Raw genomic sequence first — 13033 nt, forward strand, 5'->3', positions numbered from 1 at the left:
CTACCAAAAATGTATTTGTAAACAGGTATAGACCAGACAGCAAGCTGAATTAGATGAGCACTTTTACACTTATTGTAGCACCAGTATGTAGGACAAATTTGTAAACAAGTCTCTGCCTGCGCTCTGACATCTTATATCCTATCAAGTTCTACTGTCAAGTCTGGCAAGGTCCCTCGTGACTTCCTCCATTTGGCTTTCCATTTCGCGGTACACACGCGCCATCTCCTTCATTGTCTTTTCCTTGGAGCCGTCTTGATCCATTCCTACACCATACTCGCCAAGTTCTGCCTGCAAGCCTCGAACTCTTTCAGCTGCGCGGAGTTGAGCATCCTTCAGGTGGGATAAATACTGCCCTAGTGCAGTGACGGCTTCCGGGGAGTACATGTCCTTGCCTAGATTCGTTGACGCAGCTTTCGAGTCCAGCTCGGTCCGCTGTGCCTCCAGGGCAACGTCGGCAGCCCGTAACTCAAGACTCCTAGCAGCAACTCCGTGCTTTGCCTCCAAAGACCTGATAAGCAATGTGAATGACTCAGTGTACGACCTGAGAAGATCTGTTAGTGAAGCCAGAGCCCGCACTCTGCTAGACATGAGGTTAAGCTGCGCCTCGAAGACTTGGTTCCGAATTGCGGCATGGTCTGCAGGCAGTGACGAGATATGCCGGCTCAGATAAGAGGGATTCGTAGAGGGATGTGTGATGCGGGCAAGACCGAGTGCCGAGTCATGAAGGTTGGCAGAAACAACTTCCCCTAGCTCCGGTAGTAGTGACTCGAATTCAGTGAATGGTGGGCTGGAGAGTATTAACGCAGCAGTCGTGGGTTCGAGGCCTTGGTCGCTTTTGACAAGCGACGGGAGAATGGAGAGCAAGTCTGCAATTGAGTCCGGAGGGTTTGATAATGCCGCGGTGCTGGCTTTAGTAGTTTTAGACCTGGCTGTTGTCGTCGCCTTATCCGGAAGTGACGCAGTGGCGATAGCTCGCTCCAACAAGTATTGCTTTGCGCAATGGCGTCTGATTTTATTTAACTCCTAGGGAAAGTAGCAAACTCCAATTAGCCTACATGCTGACGATTGTTTCGTGCTCACTGTCCACCAAACGCCAGTATCAACCCTCTTGCTCAGAAAGCCGTGGCAGCTGAGGTACATAGACAGGAGGTGCGGTGCTATCAAATGGTCTTACCTGACTGGCGATTTGACGTTCTCTGTTATCAGGTCGCAGTTTTGTAGATCCGTCAGGATTGAGAATATCGGTTTTAAGCATCGAGTACAGCTTTGCAAATTCAGGGTTATCCCGCAAGACTTGGTCATCCACTGGAGGGAACATTGTAAAAGCAAAGCAGCCTCGTTATCCACTTGGGAATCGAACGAGAGTTGACGCTAGTGGACGGGTTACTCGGTGCTCTATCACCATTTTCCCCGGTACTCTCAATGATTACTGACAACGTGCTTGGTGCGTCTGTGCCTAATTTCAACGACCGTTTAATGGAAGGGGGGCTTGAGTAGTAGGCGACGAACAGACCAGGCTGCTCAATACCGACACAAAGAGATGCGGGTGGAATTCAATGCCCAGCCCTTGACGATTCCAGGTATCAATGCGGGCATACTTGATAATAAGAATCTTGAGCATGGGGCGGTTCACCCACAAGACACTACACGATGTCGATGTTCAACCTAGACCATGAGCTGGCGGAGTGTCGAAGCTCCTCAGCTGGAGCAATTCCCTGGCATCTACTCCGTAGGTGGGGTTCGGTAGGTCGTGGTTAGTGCCTGGTCTCGTCAAGTCTGTTTGGGCTCGCGAGATCCCCACGCAATCACCTGATGACACCTCCCAGTGCGGGTCGGAACATTGATGGTCCCGCTCAACGATTGGGCAGAATTCTCAAGTTGGCAACAGATTCGAAAAACTTCCACTGGAGGTTGTCAAGCTCTGAGGAACGAGTTTCACCATCCATCCGCGGGCTCAAACTTCACGTTAACGGCCGCATCAGTTTCAATGTCACGATTATAGCGCTTCCAAGCCACGAAAAATTGTTTGTAGCTGAAGCATTGGCGTGCTCCTGGCCGTCTTTCACGCCTTACCATGCCAGCATCGTCGACCTTCAGTTCGGTTCAGCGAGTCGCCGCTCTCCTATCCTCAAGATGCCAATCGACCTTCTCATTGTCCGCCGCCTCAGCACCTTCTCGTCTCCACTCCGCGAGTAGCGTCTCGATACCTAGGCAAGTGACTGGTTACAATGACCCAAGGTTCTCGCAAAGGCCATTCTCAACGACTCCACGTCAACAGACGAAGACAATCAAGCCACATCGCCTGCCCTCCGACTTGATCCCTCCTTATCCCTATGGAGAACGTCGCGTATATAAGCAGTCGAATCGTGGCCTTTACGGTAGTGCCCGTATCCGTTTCGGAAACAATGTAGCGGAAAAGCACAACAACAAGTCTCGCCGATTTTGGCGACCGAACGTCCATGTGAAGGCATTTTTTTCACCTTCCTTGTGTGCTCGGGTGAAGACCCGCCTGACTCTTCGCGTGCTGAAGACCATTCGAAGGGAGGGGGGCATAGAGAACTATCTCCTTAAAAGCAAGCCTGCACGTATTCAAGAGCTTGGACCTGGAGGCTGGAATCTGCGCTGGCTTTTAATGCAAACTCAGGCTGTTCAGCAGCAGTTAAACGAGGAGAGAATCGGGCTGGGATTGGAACCAAAAGAGATTGAGAATCGAGACGACATAATCCATTTCGCCTTGGATTACGCCACCCCTGGCCCGCTAAGCACAAGGAGCCGGGCAACTCTCGACGAAATGCAAGCTGCCGTGGCTGATACTTTCGTCCTGGGAGATGACCGTTTGGGTCATATGGAGGGTGTGGAGGAGCTGTCCGATGAAGAAGAACAAAAACTACTTGATGAGCTGCAAGCGTTGGACGAGGCTGCTAAGGATGCTAAGGGACATCCAGTTGAAACTTGACGTCTGGTATTTTTTGCGCCTTGTAATTGTTATGCTGTATCATTATGTACAAAAGAAGAGCCTGTTACTACCCACTGGAGCGCCAACCCCGCCCTTAAATACGCCTTGTCTATGAACATGTCCCGTTTGCATAAATATGCATTCGTCGGATATACCTTATCTCCTTAAAATCGCAGGTCCCAGCCGATCTGTGGTCCAAGCCTTGGAAGTTCCTCCGCCACGCTTTGCACGTCTTTATCTCCACGGCCGCTGAGGCAAATGACCAAATCCTCGTCCTTCTTCATTGTCTTGGCTAATTCAATAGCACCATATATTCCGTGGGCTGACTCCAGCGCGGGGATGATACCCTCCAGTTGACTCAACATTCTAAATGCGTGGAAGGCTTGCGCATCCGTAGCAGCGATAAACTTGGCCCTCTCACTGTCCTTCCAAGAGCTCAGTTCTGGGCCGACTCCAGGATAGTCGAGGCCAGCAGATACGGAATGTGTCTCGGCAATCTGTCCATTTTGGTCTTGAAGGACGTAGGTGCGTACACCATGAAGAACGCCTTTGGATCCGCCAGTCAAAGTAGCACTGTGTCGTTCAGTCTCAACGCCATCACCGCCAGCTTCAACTCCGAGAAGCTTTACGGTAGGGTCATTCGCAAATGGATAAAACATGCCCACAGCATTGCTTCCACCTCCAACGCATGCAACCACTGCATCAGGCAGCTTTCCACGCTTCTCCATCATCTGCTTCTTTGTTTCATTACCAATCACAGATTGGAAAGTCCTGACAATGGTTGGGAACGGGTGAGGGCCAATGGCGGAACCAATAATGTAGTGTGTGGTATCAAGGTCGATGACCCAGGCTCGTAATGCTTCGTTCACGGCATCTCGAAGAGTCTTGCTACCGGCTTCTACAGCGACAACCTTGGCACCGAGTAATCGCATGCGAAAGACATTGAGAGCTTGGCGACGAACATCCTCCTACGTTGCTTGTAAGTTGACAGCACAAAAAAGACAAGACAAAAGTTGATCAACACAGAGAATACTTACGGCTCCCATGTAGACGGTGCACTCCATCCCAAACTTGGCACAGATAGTTGCTGTTGCCACACCGTGTTGGCCGGCTCCAGTCTCTGCGATAATTTTTGTCTTGCCAAGACGCTTCGCAAGCAGCAACTGACCCAGCGCGTTGTTGATCTTGTGGCTGCCGGTGTGGTTGAGGTCTTCCCTCTTAAGCCAAATGTTGGCTCCACCGGCATGTTCTGTCAGTCTCTCTGCTAAATGGAGTCGCGATGGTCGACCCATGTAGTCATAGTATGATCTGTACTCCTCCCAGAATTCGGGATCGTCTTTAATCTTGTTAAATCCCTCTTCAAGCTGAGAAAGGCAATCCATCAAACTCTCAGGGACGTATTGGCCGCCAAATTCGCCAAATCTGTCGGGAATCTTCCCATGAAGAGCTGCCAGCTGCGCAACTAGGGCGCTGTCCTTCTCTGCAGTCATTCGATCTTGGTCAGTCACGACAGCATTGACTGTTACGCCATCCCCACTTGGACCCTTTGCGGCATTGATTGCCTCCACGACTCCCACCTCTCGAGTTGCGTTGTCTTGTGGTAAGGAGTCCCTACCACAGAGATAGGCGCAGTATTTCTCGACCTCGTTGGGGCCCTGACCGCTTGCAGCCTTTTGCAGTGTTGTGACAATTTGACTTCCAACAACAACTCCATCTGCAATATTGGCTACACTTAAGAAATGCTCATGGGTGCTGACACCGAAGCCAACAGCAGCAGGCTTGTTTCCACTATACTTCTTGACGCGGTCAAGCAGGGCCGGCAAATTGGCATTCAGCGAACCCGATGCTCCGGTTACACCCTGTCTCGATACGACGTAGATGAAAGAGTCGGCCAGCTGACATAGAATCTTCATTCTGGCATCGGATGTGGCAGGGGCGATAAGTGGGACATATGAGAGGCTATAAAAATACGGGCAGTCAGTACAGGTAGCATGTCAAAGTTGTAGCTCGAGGTAACCAAGCAAAGGGGAGAAGGGCTGCCGAAGTTGATCTAGTAGAGATATTTGAAAACATGTGCAGACTTTGACTTACCTGCCCTTCGTGCAAAGCTTTCTGAAAGACACGGCCTCTTCTGGAGGCAGGTCGACCACAATGAAGCCATTGACGCCGGCGGCTAGGCAATCCTGCAGCAGCCGCTCCTCTCCATATCGTAGCAACGGATTGTAATATCCCATAAGAAGTACAGGAGCTCGTAAGCCACGCTCACGGGCAGTCTTCACCATGGAGAGAGTTGTCTCGATGGAGACGCCATGCTCAAGCGCAACCTGGCAAGGTTAGCTGCGGCTGGTCTTCGGGAAAAGGTTGTGGTGAGGAGGCAGGAGAAGAAAAGACGAGGGCATTGTATTGTCCCAGGGGATGTCATACTGTGTTGGCAGTTTGAATAGTCGGGCCGTCCGCAATTGGATCTGTGAAAGGAACTCCAAGCTCGATAACGTCTGGTGCAGTGGAGATCAATGTTAGGTTTAGATTATGAAAGAAAGACCGGTGAGCAGCGATTGATTTACGTACCAGAGCCGCCTTTTTCCATAGACAGCAGGATATCGGGGGTATCTTGAGGCTTGGGAAAGCCTGCAGTAACATATGTCACAAGCGCAGCCTATTTTACGTGAGTAATTCGATGCACTGTTCCAAATTGACAATCCAAGTCCGGTGCCGGAGATGTGCGGTTGTCGAGGGAGAGGGGAGAAACCCCGGGCAGACGTAAACCAACCTTGCCTTGCGCTTTGCAGCGCTGGAAAGTATTCGTAATGGCCTCCATGGCGGTTTGCAGCGAAGAAATTATGGTGAATGCCTCAGAAGGGTATGCTGTGCCATGAGTATTAGGTTAAATAATCGCAAGCTGGTGGGTTTGGGCGGCTTTTATTCTTCAAGGTGAAGTGGAGTCCAAGAAAAACTGTCCATGCCACCAGACATCAACGAGCCGAGTCTGGTGTCCTGTCATCTATGACATGACCCCCGGCGACCTCGACCCCGCGGCCCCCCCAAACCCCCAGCCCAGCCTTGCCCAACATTTGAGCTTTGAACGCTTGACACCTTGAGCAGACATGCATGTGGACCAGACCAGAGTGGTTCCAGGAACATTGAATCGCACTAGATGGCGCTCGGGGTACTCCATCCGCATGCATGCACAGTCAAGACTGCACCCAACTCAAAGCTTTCGAAGACCGTTTTTGTTGGCTTGCCTGCCAGAGGCGGTTGTTCAACGCAATGCCGCGATGGACTCTCCGGCCAGGTCTGGAGCTCTGGAGCACCGTCTCCACCTCAGCCGCCTTAGCTAGGTATTTGATGCAAGATCCCGCGTCTTTTCACCTGCAGGCTCTGATCCACAAAGCCGGACCTACCCAAAAGAGCACACGTGCACAGAATTACTGCGTCAACCTGCATACTCAAGTACCTGGCAACCTGGGTATGGAGAACTGGACTTGACTTGATACCCACCAGACCTTGCCACCACCTTCCGAGGCGCCGAGCTGTATTTGGATATACCGGAGAAAGCGGGCATCGTGCATATGCACGCATCCATGCGCCCGCAAAGTGCTTGGACGGCCGACAGTCGAGTCAATCCTATTCACTCTTCCAGGCTGCATGCGTACAGCATACTGGTACTGTACTGGCAATGTTCGATTCTTGCCGACTGAAACATTCAAATGCTGTCAGATAGATCTAGATGCCAATGGTAAGGTCCAGGACTAGGGAAGTCAGACACTTGACTGCTCCCATCTACACATGTGTAGCAAGACGTACATATGCATTCGACACATGTACGAAGTGTGCTTGCCACGTCCAGTGGAATTTGTCTCCAAATGCAATAGAAATGGTGGCAGTGAACATTTGGGACGGTAAAAATGGATCTGTTGTGCAATTCTGAGATTTTTGATTGCTCTACAGTCTACACTAGTACTTTACATCGAAGAAAAGACGGGTGCTATTTGATCATACGTGGAATACCTCATTCAGTGGTGACCCTTCAAGTCAACATACTCGAATGAATCACCTTGATTTGTGCGTCTGCCTTCAGCATCTCCTCTGCCTCGGGACACTATCACCTTCTCGCCTCGGCCATCATGGTATACAGCGGAACCTATCTGACCCGACTGGTGGCTATACTCCCCTCCATCCTGCTCGATATGTCGCAAGTTTTTGGTATCAGAGTCGCCTCCACCTACTGCCATGCCAGCCAGAGCTCGGGTCACTCCGATCAACACGACGATGACGTACAGGAGGAGGATACCAGTTGATATCAGCGCCTCCTCTACGATGCCCTTCGAGAGCCTCTCCGTGACCTTGCTGACCGCCTCAGTTACCTCATCAGTGGTTGCCGAGGAAGGCGACGCAAGAAAGTTCCGAACGCTCGAGTCACCGTTTATGCTCTTTTGGGCTCCAAGACTGAACGTATCATTATCGAATAGGGGGAACTCAACGTGTGCGTGGTCATGCACCCAAGTCAACCCCTTCTGCACACTCTCAATCTTGATACCAATAACACAGTGCAAAACTGACTGTATCGGTTTGAGAAGAATGGTGCCATTGAAAACCTTCTCGAGGCCGTTATTCATGCTCTTTGTAAATACGTTCAACGTGTTATTTACGGCACCGGTAGCATTTGTCACGTAGCCAAGAACGTCTTTGTTGATGTCGTCATTGACGCCTTTGACGACTCCGTTGGCATCAGCTGCCCAATTTGCCGAGACTTGGTTAATCTTTCCGACAACATCGTCTGCAAATGCGCCAACTTCCTTTGCCAGCTCCGGGACTTCTTTTTGAACAGCTTTCAAGACAAGGTACTGACAAAAACAGGAGAAGAAGCCGGCAAAGGCAAGGGACAGCACAAAGATTGCCGGTGTGGAGGTGGCGTATGCAATGCACCATCGGGCGAGAATCTGCCGCCTACCTTTCAACCTAGACGCAATCTTTATGCCGTAGGTGGCCGTCGTTGGGCGTGATGCTATGTAGGCAATATCCATGGAGTCGTACTGGTTTTTGTCGATGATTTGAGCATTTCTTTGTTGCCTTCGCCATCTTCGGACCTCCATCCAAGCCATGGGCGCCATTGCTGCAACAGCAAGCAGGGACAAGACGACGACGAAAATAATTCTAGCCTTGCGGATAAGATTAAATAGCTTGTCGAAAAAGCCATTTAGCTTGTCATTGTCGGAGCAAAATTTAAGCTGTTGCTTCTGTGCCAAGGGGAAGATATCTTCGTTGAACTTGTAGTTACCCAGGCTGTCATTGATAGCTTTTCGAACAAAATTAAACGGTATAGAAATTGCCTGCCTGGTCAAGTTTTGTACTCCATCGAAATTTGGCAAATCTTTATTCAGTTTCTGCACGTCTGTGACAAACTGCGTTGAGTTGAGATCAAAACCCTTTAATTTCGCAATTGGCTTGGAGAAGTCAATTGAAGGGAGATCAATGTTGAACTTGTTGAAGATGGTATTCTGAATGCCGTCTTTAATTTTGCCTACGGCTTTTTGTAAGCCGCCGGCTATGTTCTCAATCTCACCTGTGGCTCCGTCGATGATTTTGTTGAAAACTGCGGTAGCATCTTTGGTAACGGAGGCGACTACTTCCAGACTGCCGTGCACTAAGGCTGTGATGAGGCACACGTATGTTGCCGTGAGGAAGTTGATGTAGAATATTATTATGGCTTCGACACCCTGAATTATCATGTCCAATACTTTGACCATGGCGCTCACTGCTTTGTCGAAGCTAGACGCAGCAAGATGATTCACACCGGCAGAGAGGTAATGTGGCATGGATGCCATCGCACTTCCCACGTCTTCCACTTTGGAACAAGCAGACAGAGCTTTAGCCTTGGCATCCCCCACGTTATCGTCCAGGCGGGCAAGTAAAAGAATCATCCGGACCAGAACTAAGATCAACAGGATTGTCCAGCGATTGATCCATATTTGAGAGAGCCGAGATTTCAGGCCCAGATATGGTGTTGGTGAGTGTGTGCCGTGATTTAGAGGTGCAGAGGTTTTTCGTAGTTCCGACGTTCCTATAGAGTCGGCACGAAGAGAATCGGGCACTTGTGGAAAGTTGGACGCGGATCCTTGGTTCCATGTTGGAATCATGTTGCGTTTGTAGCGTTAAGAAACACTACGTATTTCTCTTTGGTGAGATAGGAAAGGGAGGTGGGCGAAATGAGTCTTCGAATATTCAAATTACACTCGAAAAAGTCGAAACTTGGCGCAAGCGAAATAATAGAAGCGGTCCTGCCGTTGCGAAGAGGTGACGGAGTGAAATAAGAGTTCAAATGTTGTCGCTGTCAAAAATGAACAAGATGGTCCGTTGACAAGATAGCCGAACAGACGTGAACGAGCAGCAAGACAATGCAATGAACGGACTTGAATTAAACAAAGGTATGTCCTCGAGTCGCTTTAGGAAGCAGTTTGTGTTTTCCCCATGCTGATTGATTGTGCTATGCGAAGGTAAGATATGTAAAGAAGCTAGGGACAAAGAGTCGACAAGAAGGAATTTGCCAGTCTGTCGGCTCAGTACATAGAGGACAGGCTCTGCACGCAAAGGAAAAGCATGAAAAGAAAGAGAAGAAAAGTTGAACATGGCAAGTTTCCACACCAGTAAATAGCTGATTCACCGTCAATACATCAATATCCAATGAATGACACATTCGCTCGGCTTTCACAGCAAACGCGCCGGTTCCCCTCCGGCCAGTAGTATCGCGGGCCATGGATTCACCAACTTTAGAACCAGACCCATGTTCGCCTCAAGAAGCGCCTGTGCGACCAGACTTCAAATTCACTGATCAGTCGCGAAACCAGCCTGGCGCTTGCAATGGGGCTGAGGTCAACTGGTGCCTTTAAGCGCCGGTTGTCGATGAAGGCGCTCCAATTCAAATGTTGAAATGTCAAGTTATAATTAGACCAGGGGGGGATCCGCTGAACCCTGAATCCACATTCAACATTTGAACATTGAATGTCTGGTTGACGGGGCCTGACGAACATTGCATTGAAACAGGCACCACATGCAGTTCAATGTTGACATCAACATCAACGGGCGCTGGGACACCTCGCCAGCTGTCAACATTGAATCTGCACCTGCATGCATGTGCCCATGGTTTCAAATGTTCAATGTTGATTCGAATCGCGCTAAACTTTTAATGGTCTTATTGTCACAGCAAGTCAATACTGTCAATATCGAATTGCTTAGAGATCCAGATGTCTGCATGTGGTCCGCACAGCATCAATATACCGAAGTACAAATTCATGGGTACCCAGGAAGTACGTGCATGTGCCTGGCCGCAACATTGAATTGACCAGACCCAAGCTGCATCACTGGCAGCGACTACCTCCAGACATGGATGTCAGTTCTCAGCACAGAGCAAATCGTCCGGCTTCACAAAGCCCAGTCTGCTGCCTCTTTCTTGATGCTCGCTTTGAATGAATGCTCAGAGTCCTCGATTATTACTACTGGAAAACTAAATCTGGTGCGAGATTAACTAACCCGCTGCTGCTTGAGCTTCACGTCCTGTCAGTGCAAGCATTTGAAGTCCTCGCTGGGCTGCGGCTGTGAGCCGGTGTTGCACCAGACCTAAGCCAACATTTGAAGCCCACATGCATCTCTGCACATGCATGTGGGCGCAAGTCAGTATGAAAGCCAGAGCCCCTACTCCGTACTCCGTACCAGGCACAATATACCTAGGTACCTACCTAGGTAGGTATGTATGGTCTGGTCGACTGGAAGACATTATTGATGCTCTCAGAAGTTCCTCATCAAGCGTCACAAGTGCTGGTGGCTGGCTGGTTCTCCAACCCTCTAAGATCGCCAGCACCAGGCCCGATCAATCTTCATTCAAACTAGAAGCTCCGAGATCCAATCATCACACACGGACAGGCACCATGCTGCGACACTTGGCCCGCCGATTTGTCTCAGTAGCCGCCGCCAAGGATGAGTAGTTCATGACGCTGCTTTCTTTTTTTTTTTTTTTTTTTTTTTGTGGTAGCACCGTCAAACACTTCTCCAGAGTCGCTTCAAGACTACCTACCTAGGTACTTCAGTGGATATTGCCTTCAATGTTAGGTTCAGTCAGTCACTAGCCATGACATGGAGTCGAGCATTTTGGTCGCACACAAGTCAGAGTGCTCGTTGGCGCTTGGGTCACTTGTTACCGCTTTTGGGTTTCTTCCAATCAATTGGAGAATTGCATCACTGTCGCACTTCTGCACGTCGACTTCTCAACTTGAAATTCAGCAAGGCGTAGAGACCACCAGACTGTTTTGACCCTTGCTAAACATGGGCCAGTTTTCAACACTCGTCTCGCCTGGCGAGTGTTGTGCCGTTTTCACATGTGGAAATCTCACAACAGACAAGTTCTTCTCATTGTCGTCAACGGGAACTCTGGCATTTCGCGCCACTGTCGGTCCCGTTGAAGAGACAGTTCGCCTTAGCTCAGTCGCTTTCCATGGCGAGCTTGGATGCTATTTCACGTAGAAAGTATTGGTCAATTGGCGGACTATTATCTGGGAAGACGTTTACTTCGAATGACTCCAATCTAAGCTAACAATAAACTAGCAGACTCGCTGTATTGCCGAAATGCATTATCAGGAGAATTGCGGTTGCGGAACTCGCCACAAGACTAATGACGACAAAGACTTCGAGAGTTCCATGCTGTAATCCACAGGCGCCAGCTTAGTCTGGTCTGCTGCCACTCCGTTGGCAGAATAGAGTTACTCAAGGGGACAGCTGTGCCAGTATTCGGAAACAATGCCCACCAACTTACATCACTGTGGAGTTTTTCTCTACTTCTGCCGGCCGTGTTTAGCTCACGCCGGGAAGAATGTACCGTCCAGCAGATATATGTCCAGCTTCGGGCAGCAGGCAGGCACAGGAGCAAAGTGATCCAACTGAGGTCCGCCATCAATACAACCACAATAAAAAAAAAGGAGACCGGAACGCCCTTCCATCATTTGACGATAACGTTGTGAGAACACTTCGGCAACTAAGCTGTGCCGAACGTGTTTTCGCCTGAATAGGTGATGTAAAGGAATCTGAGGGTTACGGATTAGCTTCGGTCGTCTATGAAAAGGAGAAATGATATGACGCAGTGAAACATACCCATCCTCATCCTTGTGCTCTTCATAGATGCTGCTCATGAGGGCAGCGGTCGGTGGCAGCACCTCGTCAACAAATATAAAGATTGCCTTCTCTGGAGATAGCTTGATTCTCTTCCGAATGACGTACACGAACTGTCCAACCGTCAGGTCGGATGGCACTAAGTATTTCTTCTTGTCGATGGTAGCGATGTCGCTTTTCTCGACCTTTTCGCAGATAACCTATAACAGCAGAAAGATTAGTCTGTGATATGCTGGTGTCATGGGAACCGCCGCTCCGCCCGTTTGGACGGACAAGCTCGGTTAATGCCACCACGGAGACAGGTCAAGGTGACTGCAGAGCCAGTGTCCGCCGCTTACAGGAATACGGTCCGCATATTTCTGACGGATGCGCTCGGCCTCAGCCTTGCGCTTCTCAAAAGGATGTTCGTCCTTGAACTTGCTTCGCATTGTCACCGACGTCACAGGTAGGCGATGATGTGATGCTGGCGATGTATGGTGGCGCTTGGAAAGTGTCTTGCGATTTCTGGATAGCAAGTGAGCGGCTCTAGATTCGAGTTGTATCGATGGAGATGGAAAATAAATTGAGAGGGAAAGTTGACAGGAAGCAAGAGATGTGCGCTCTCGGGGGAAATAGGCAGGTGATGACGAGGCAGCAGGTCGTACTTGGCGAGGGGTGTTGAAGATGACCAAAGCGACGACAGGCGGTGGCAGGCAGTGACAGGCACGAGGTCCGACAAGCGCGGGGAGGAGGCACGCTAGTCCAATTCCGGAAAGGTTCTTTTCTACTGAGGTGAATCACTCGGCGCATTGCCTCCAGCGCCTCCACCAGGGAGATAAGGCTGACTGTTGGCATCGCCTCGTTTCGTTTGGAAGCTGTAAATTTCCCAAGAGGGTCAACACTTGCAATGCACCATGCAGATATTATAAACCATCCTGTTGA

At 49.9% G+C, this 13033-nt stretch overlaps 8 protein-coding genes across 8 annotated transcripts; 1 reads left to right on the forward strand and 7 right to left on the reverse strand.

The window, feature by feature from the left end:
* Window positions 1–141: 141 nt before the first annotated feature.
* Window positions 142–1318, reverse strand: VFPPC_01087 (hypothetical protein; the record flags this gene model as incomplete). The annotated part of the gene is made up of 2 exons (XM_018280977.1): window positions 142–1023; window positions 1175–1318. 2 exons carry the CDS (start codon window positions 1316–1318, stop codon window positions 142–144), a joined length of 1026 nt encoding a protein of 341 aa, XP_018149445.1.
* A 144-nt stretch (window positions 1319–1462) lies between these two features.
* Window positions 1463–1621, reverse strand: VFPPC_18755 (hypothetical protein; the record flags this gene model as incomplete). The annotated part of the gene is made up of 1 exon (XM_022430321.1): window positions 1463–1621. One exon carries the CDS (start codon window positions 1619–1621, stop codon window positions 1463–1465), a length of 159 nt encoding a protein of 52 aa, XP_022285935.1.
* A 453-nt stretch (window positions 1622–2074) lies between these two features.
* VFPPC_01088 (50S ribosomal protein L24) lies at window positions 2075–2956 on the forward strand (the record flags this gene model as incomplete). Its single annotated transcript, XM_018280978.1, has 1 exon — window positions 2075–2956. One exon carries the CDS (start codon window positions 2075–2077, stop codon window positions 2954–2956), a length of 882 nt encoding a protein of 293 aa, XP_018149446.1.
* Window positions 2957–3120: 164 nt separating this feature from the next.
* Window positions 3121–5774, reverse strand: VFPPC_01089 (tryptophan synthase; the record flags this gene model as incomplete). The annotated part of the gene is made up of 6 exons (XM_018280979.1): window positions 3121–3924; window positions 3994–4915; window positions 5048–5280; window positions 5381–5451; window positions 5525–5612; window positions 5727–5774. 6 exons carry the CDS (start codon window positions 5772–5774, stop codon window positions 3121–3123), a joined length of 2166 nt encoding a protein of 721 aa, XP_018149447.1.
* Window positions 5775–6969: 1195 nt separating this feature from the next.
* Window positions 6970–9093, reverse strand: VFPPC_01091 (plasma membrane fusion protein PRM1; the record flags this gene model as incomplete). The annotated part of the gene is made up of 1 exon (XM_018280980.1): window positions 6970–9093. One exon carries the CDS (start codon window positions 9091–9093, stop codon window positions 6970–6972), a length of 2124 nt encoding a protein of 707 aa, XP_018149448.1.
* A 2522-nt stretch (window positions 9094–11615) lies between these two features.
* VFPPC_18754 (hypothetical protein) lies at window positions 11616–11897 on the reverse strand (the record flags this gene model as incomplete). Its single annotated transcript, XM_022430320.1, has 1 exon — window positions 11616–11897. One exon carries the CDS (start codon window positions 11895–11897, stop codon window positions 11616–11618), a length of 282 nt encoding a protein of 93 aa, XP_022285936.1.
* An 81-nt stretch (window positions 11898–11978) lies between these two features.
* VFPPC_12995 (ubiquitin domain of GABA-receptor-associated protein) lies at window positions 11979–12540 on the reverse strand (the record flags this gene model as incomplete). The annotated part of the gene is made up of 3 exons (XM_018290772.1): window positions 11979–12027; window positions 12095–12312; window positions 12451–12540. The coding sequence occupies 3 exons, from the start codon at window positions 12538–12540 to the stop codon at window positions 11979–11981; spliced, it is 357 nt and encodes a 118-aa protein (XP_018149449.1).
* A 97-nt stretch (window positions 12541–12637) lies between these two features.
* Window positions 12638–12946, reverse strand: VFPPC_18753 (hypothetical protein; the record flags this gene model as incomplete). The annotated part of the gene is made up of 1 exon (XM_022430319.1): window positions 12638–12946. The coding sequence occupies one exon, from the start codon at window positions 12944–12946 to the stop codon at window positions 12638–12640; it is 309 nt and encodes a 102-aa protein (XP_022285937.1).
* Between the last annotated feature and the right edge of the window lie 87 nt (window positions 12947–13033).

The sequence above is a fragment of the Pochonia chlamydosporia genome, chromosome 1 (assembly GCF_001653235.2).
Source record: "Pochonia chlamydosporia 170 chromosome 1, whole genome shotgun sequence".
In the NCBI taxonomy this organism is placed as follows: Eukaryota; Fungi; Ascomycota; class Sordariomycetes; order Hypocreales; family Clavicipitaceae; genus Pochonia; species Pochonia chlamydosporia.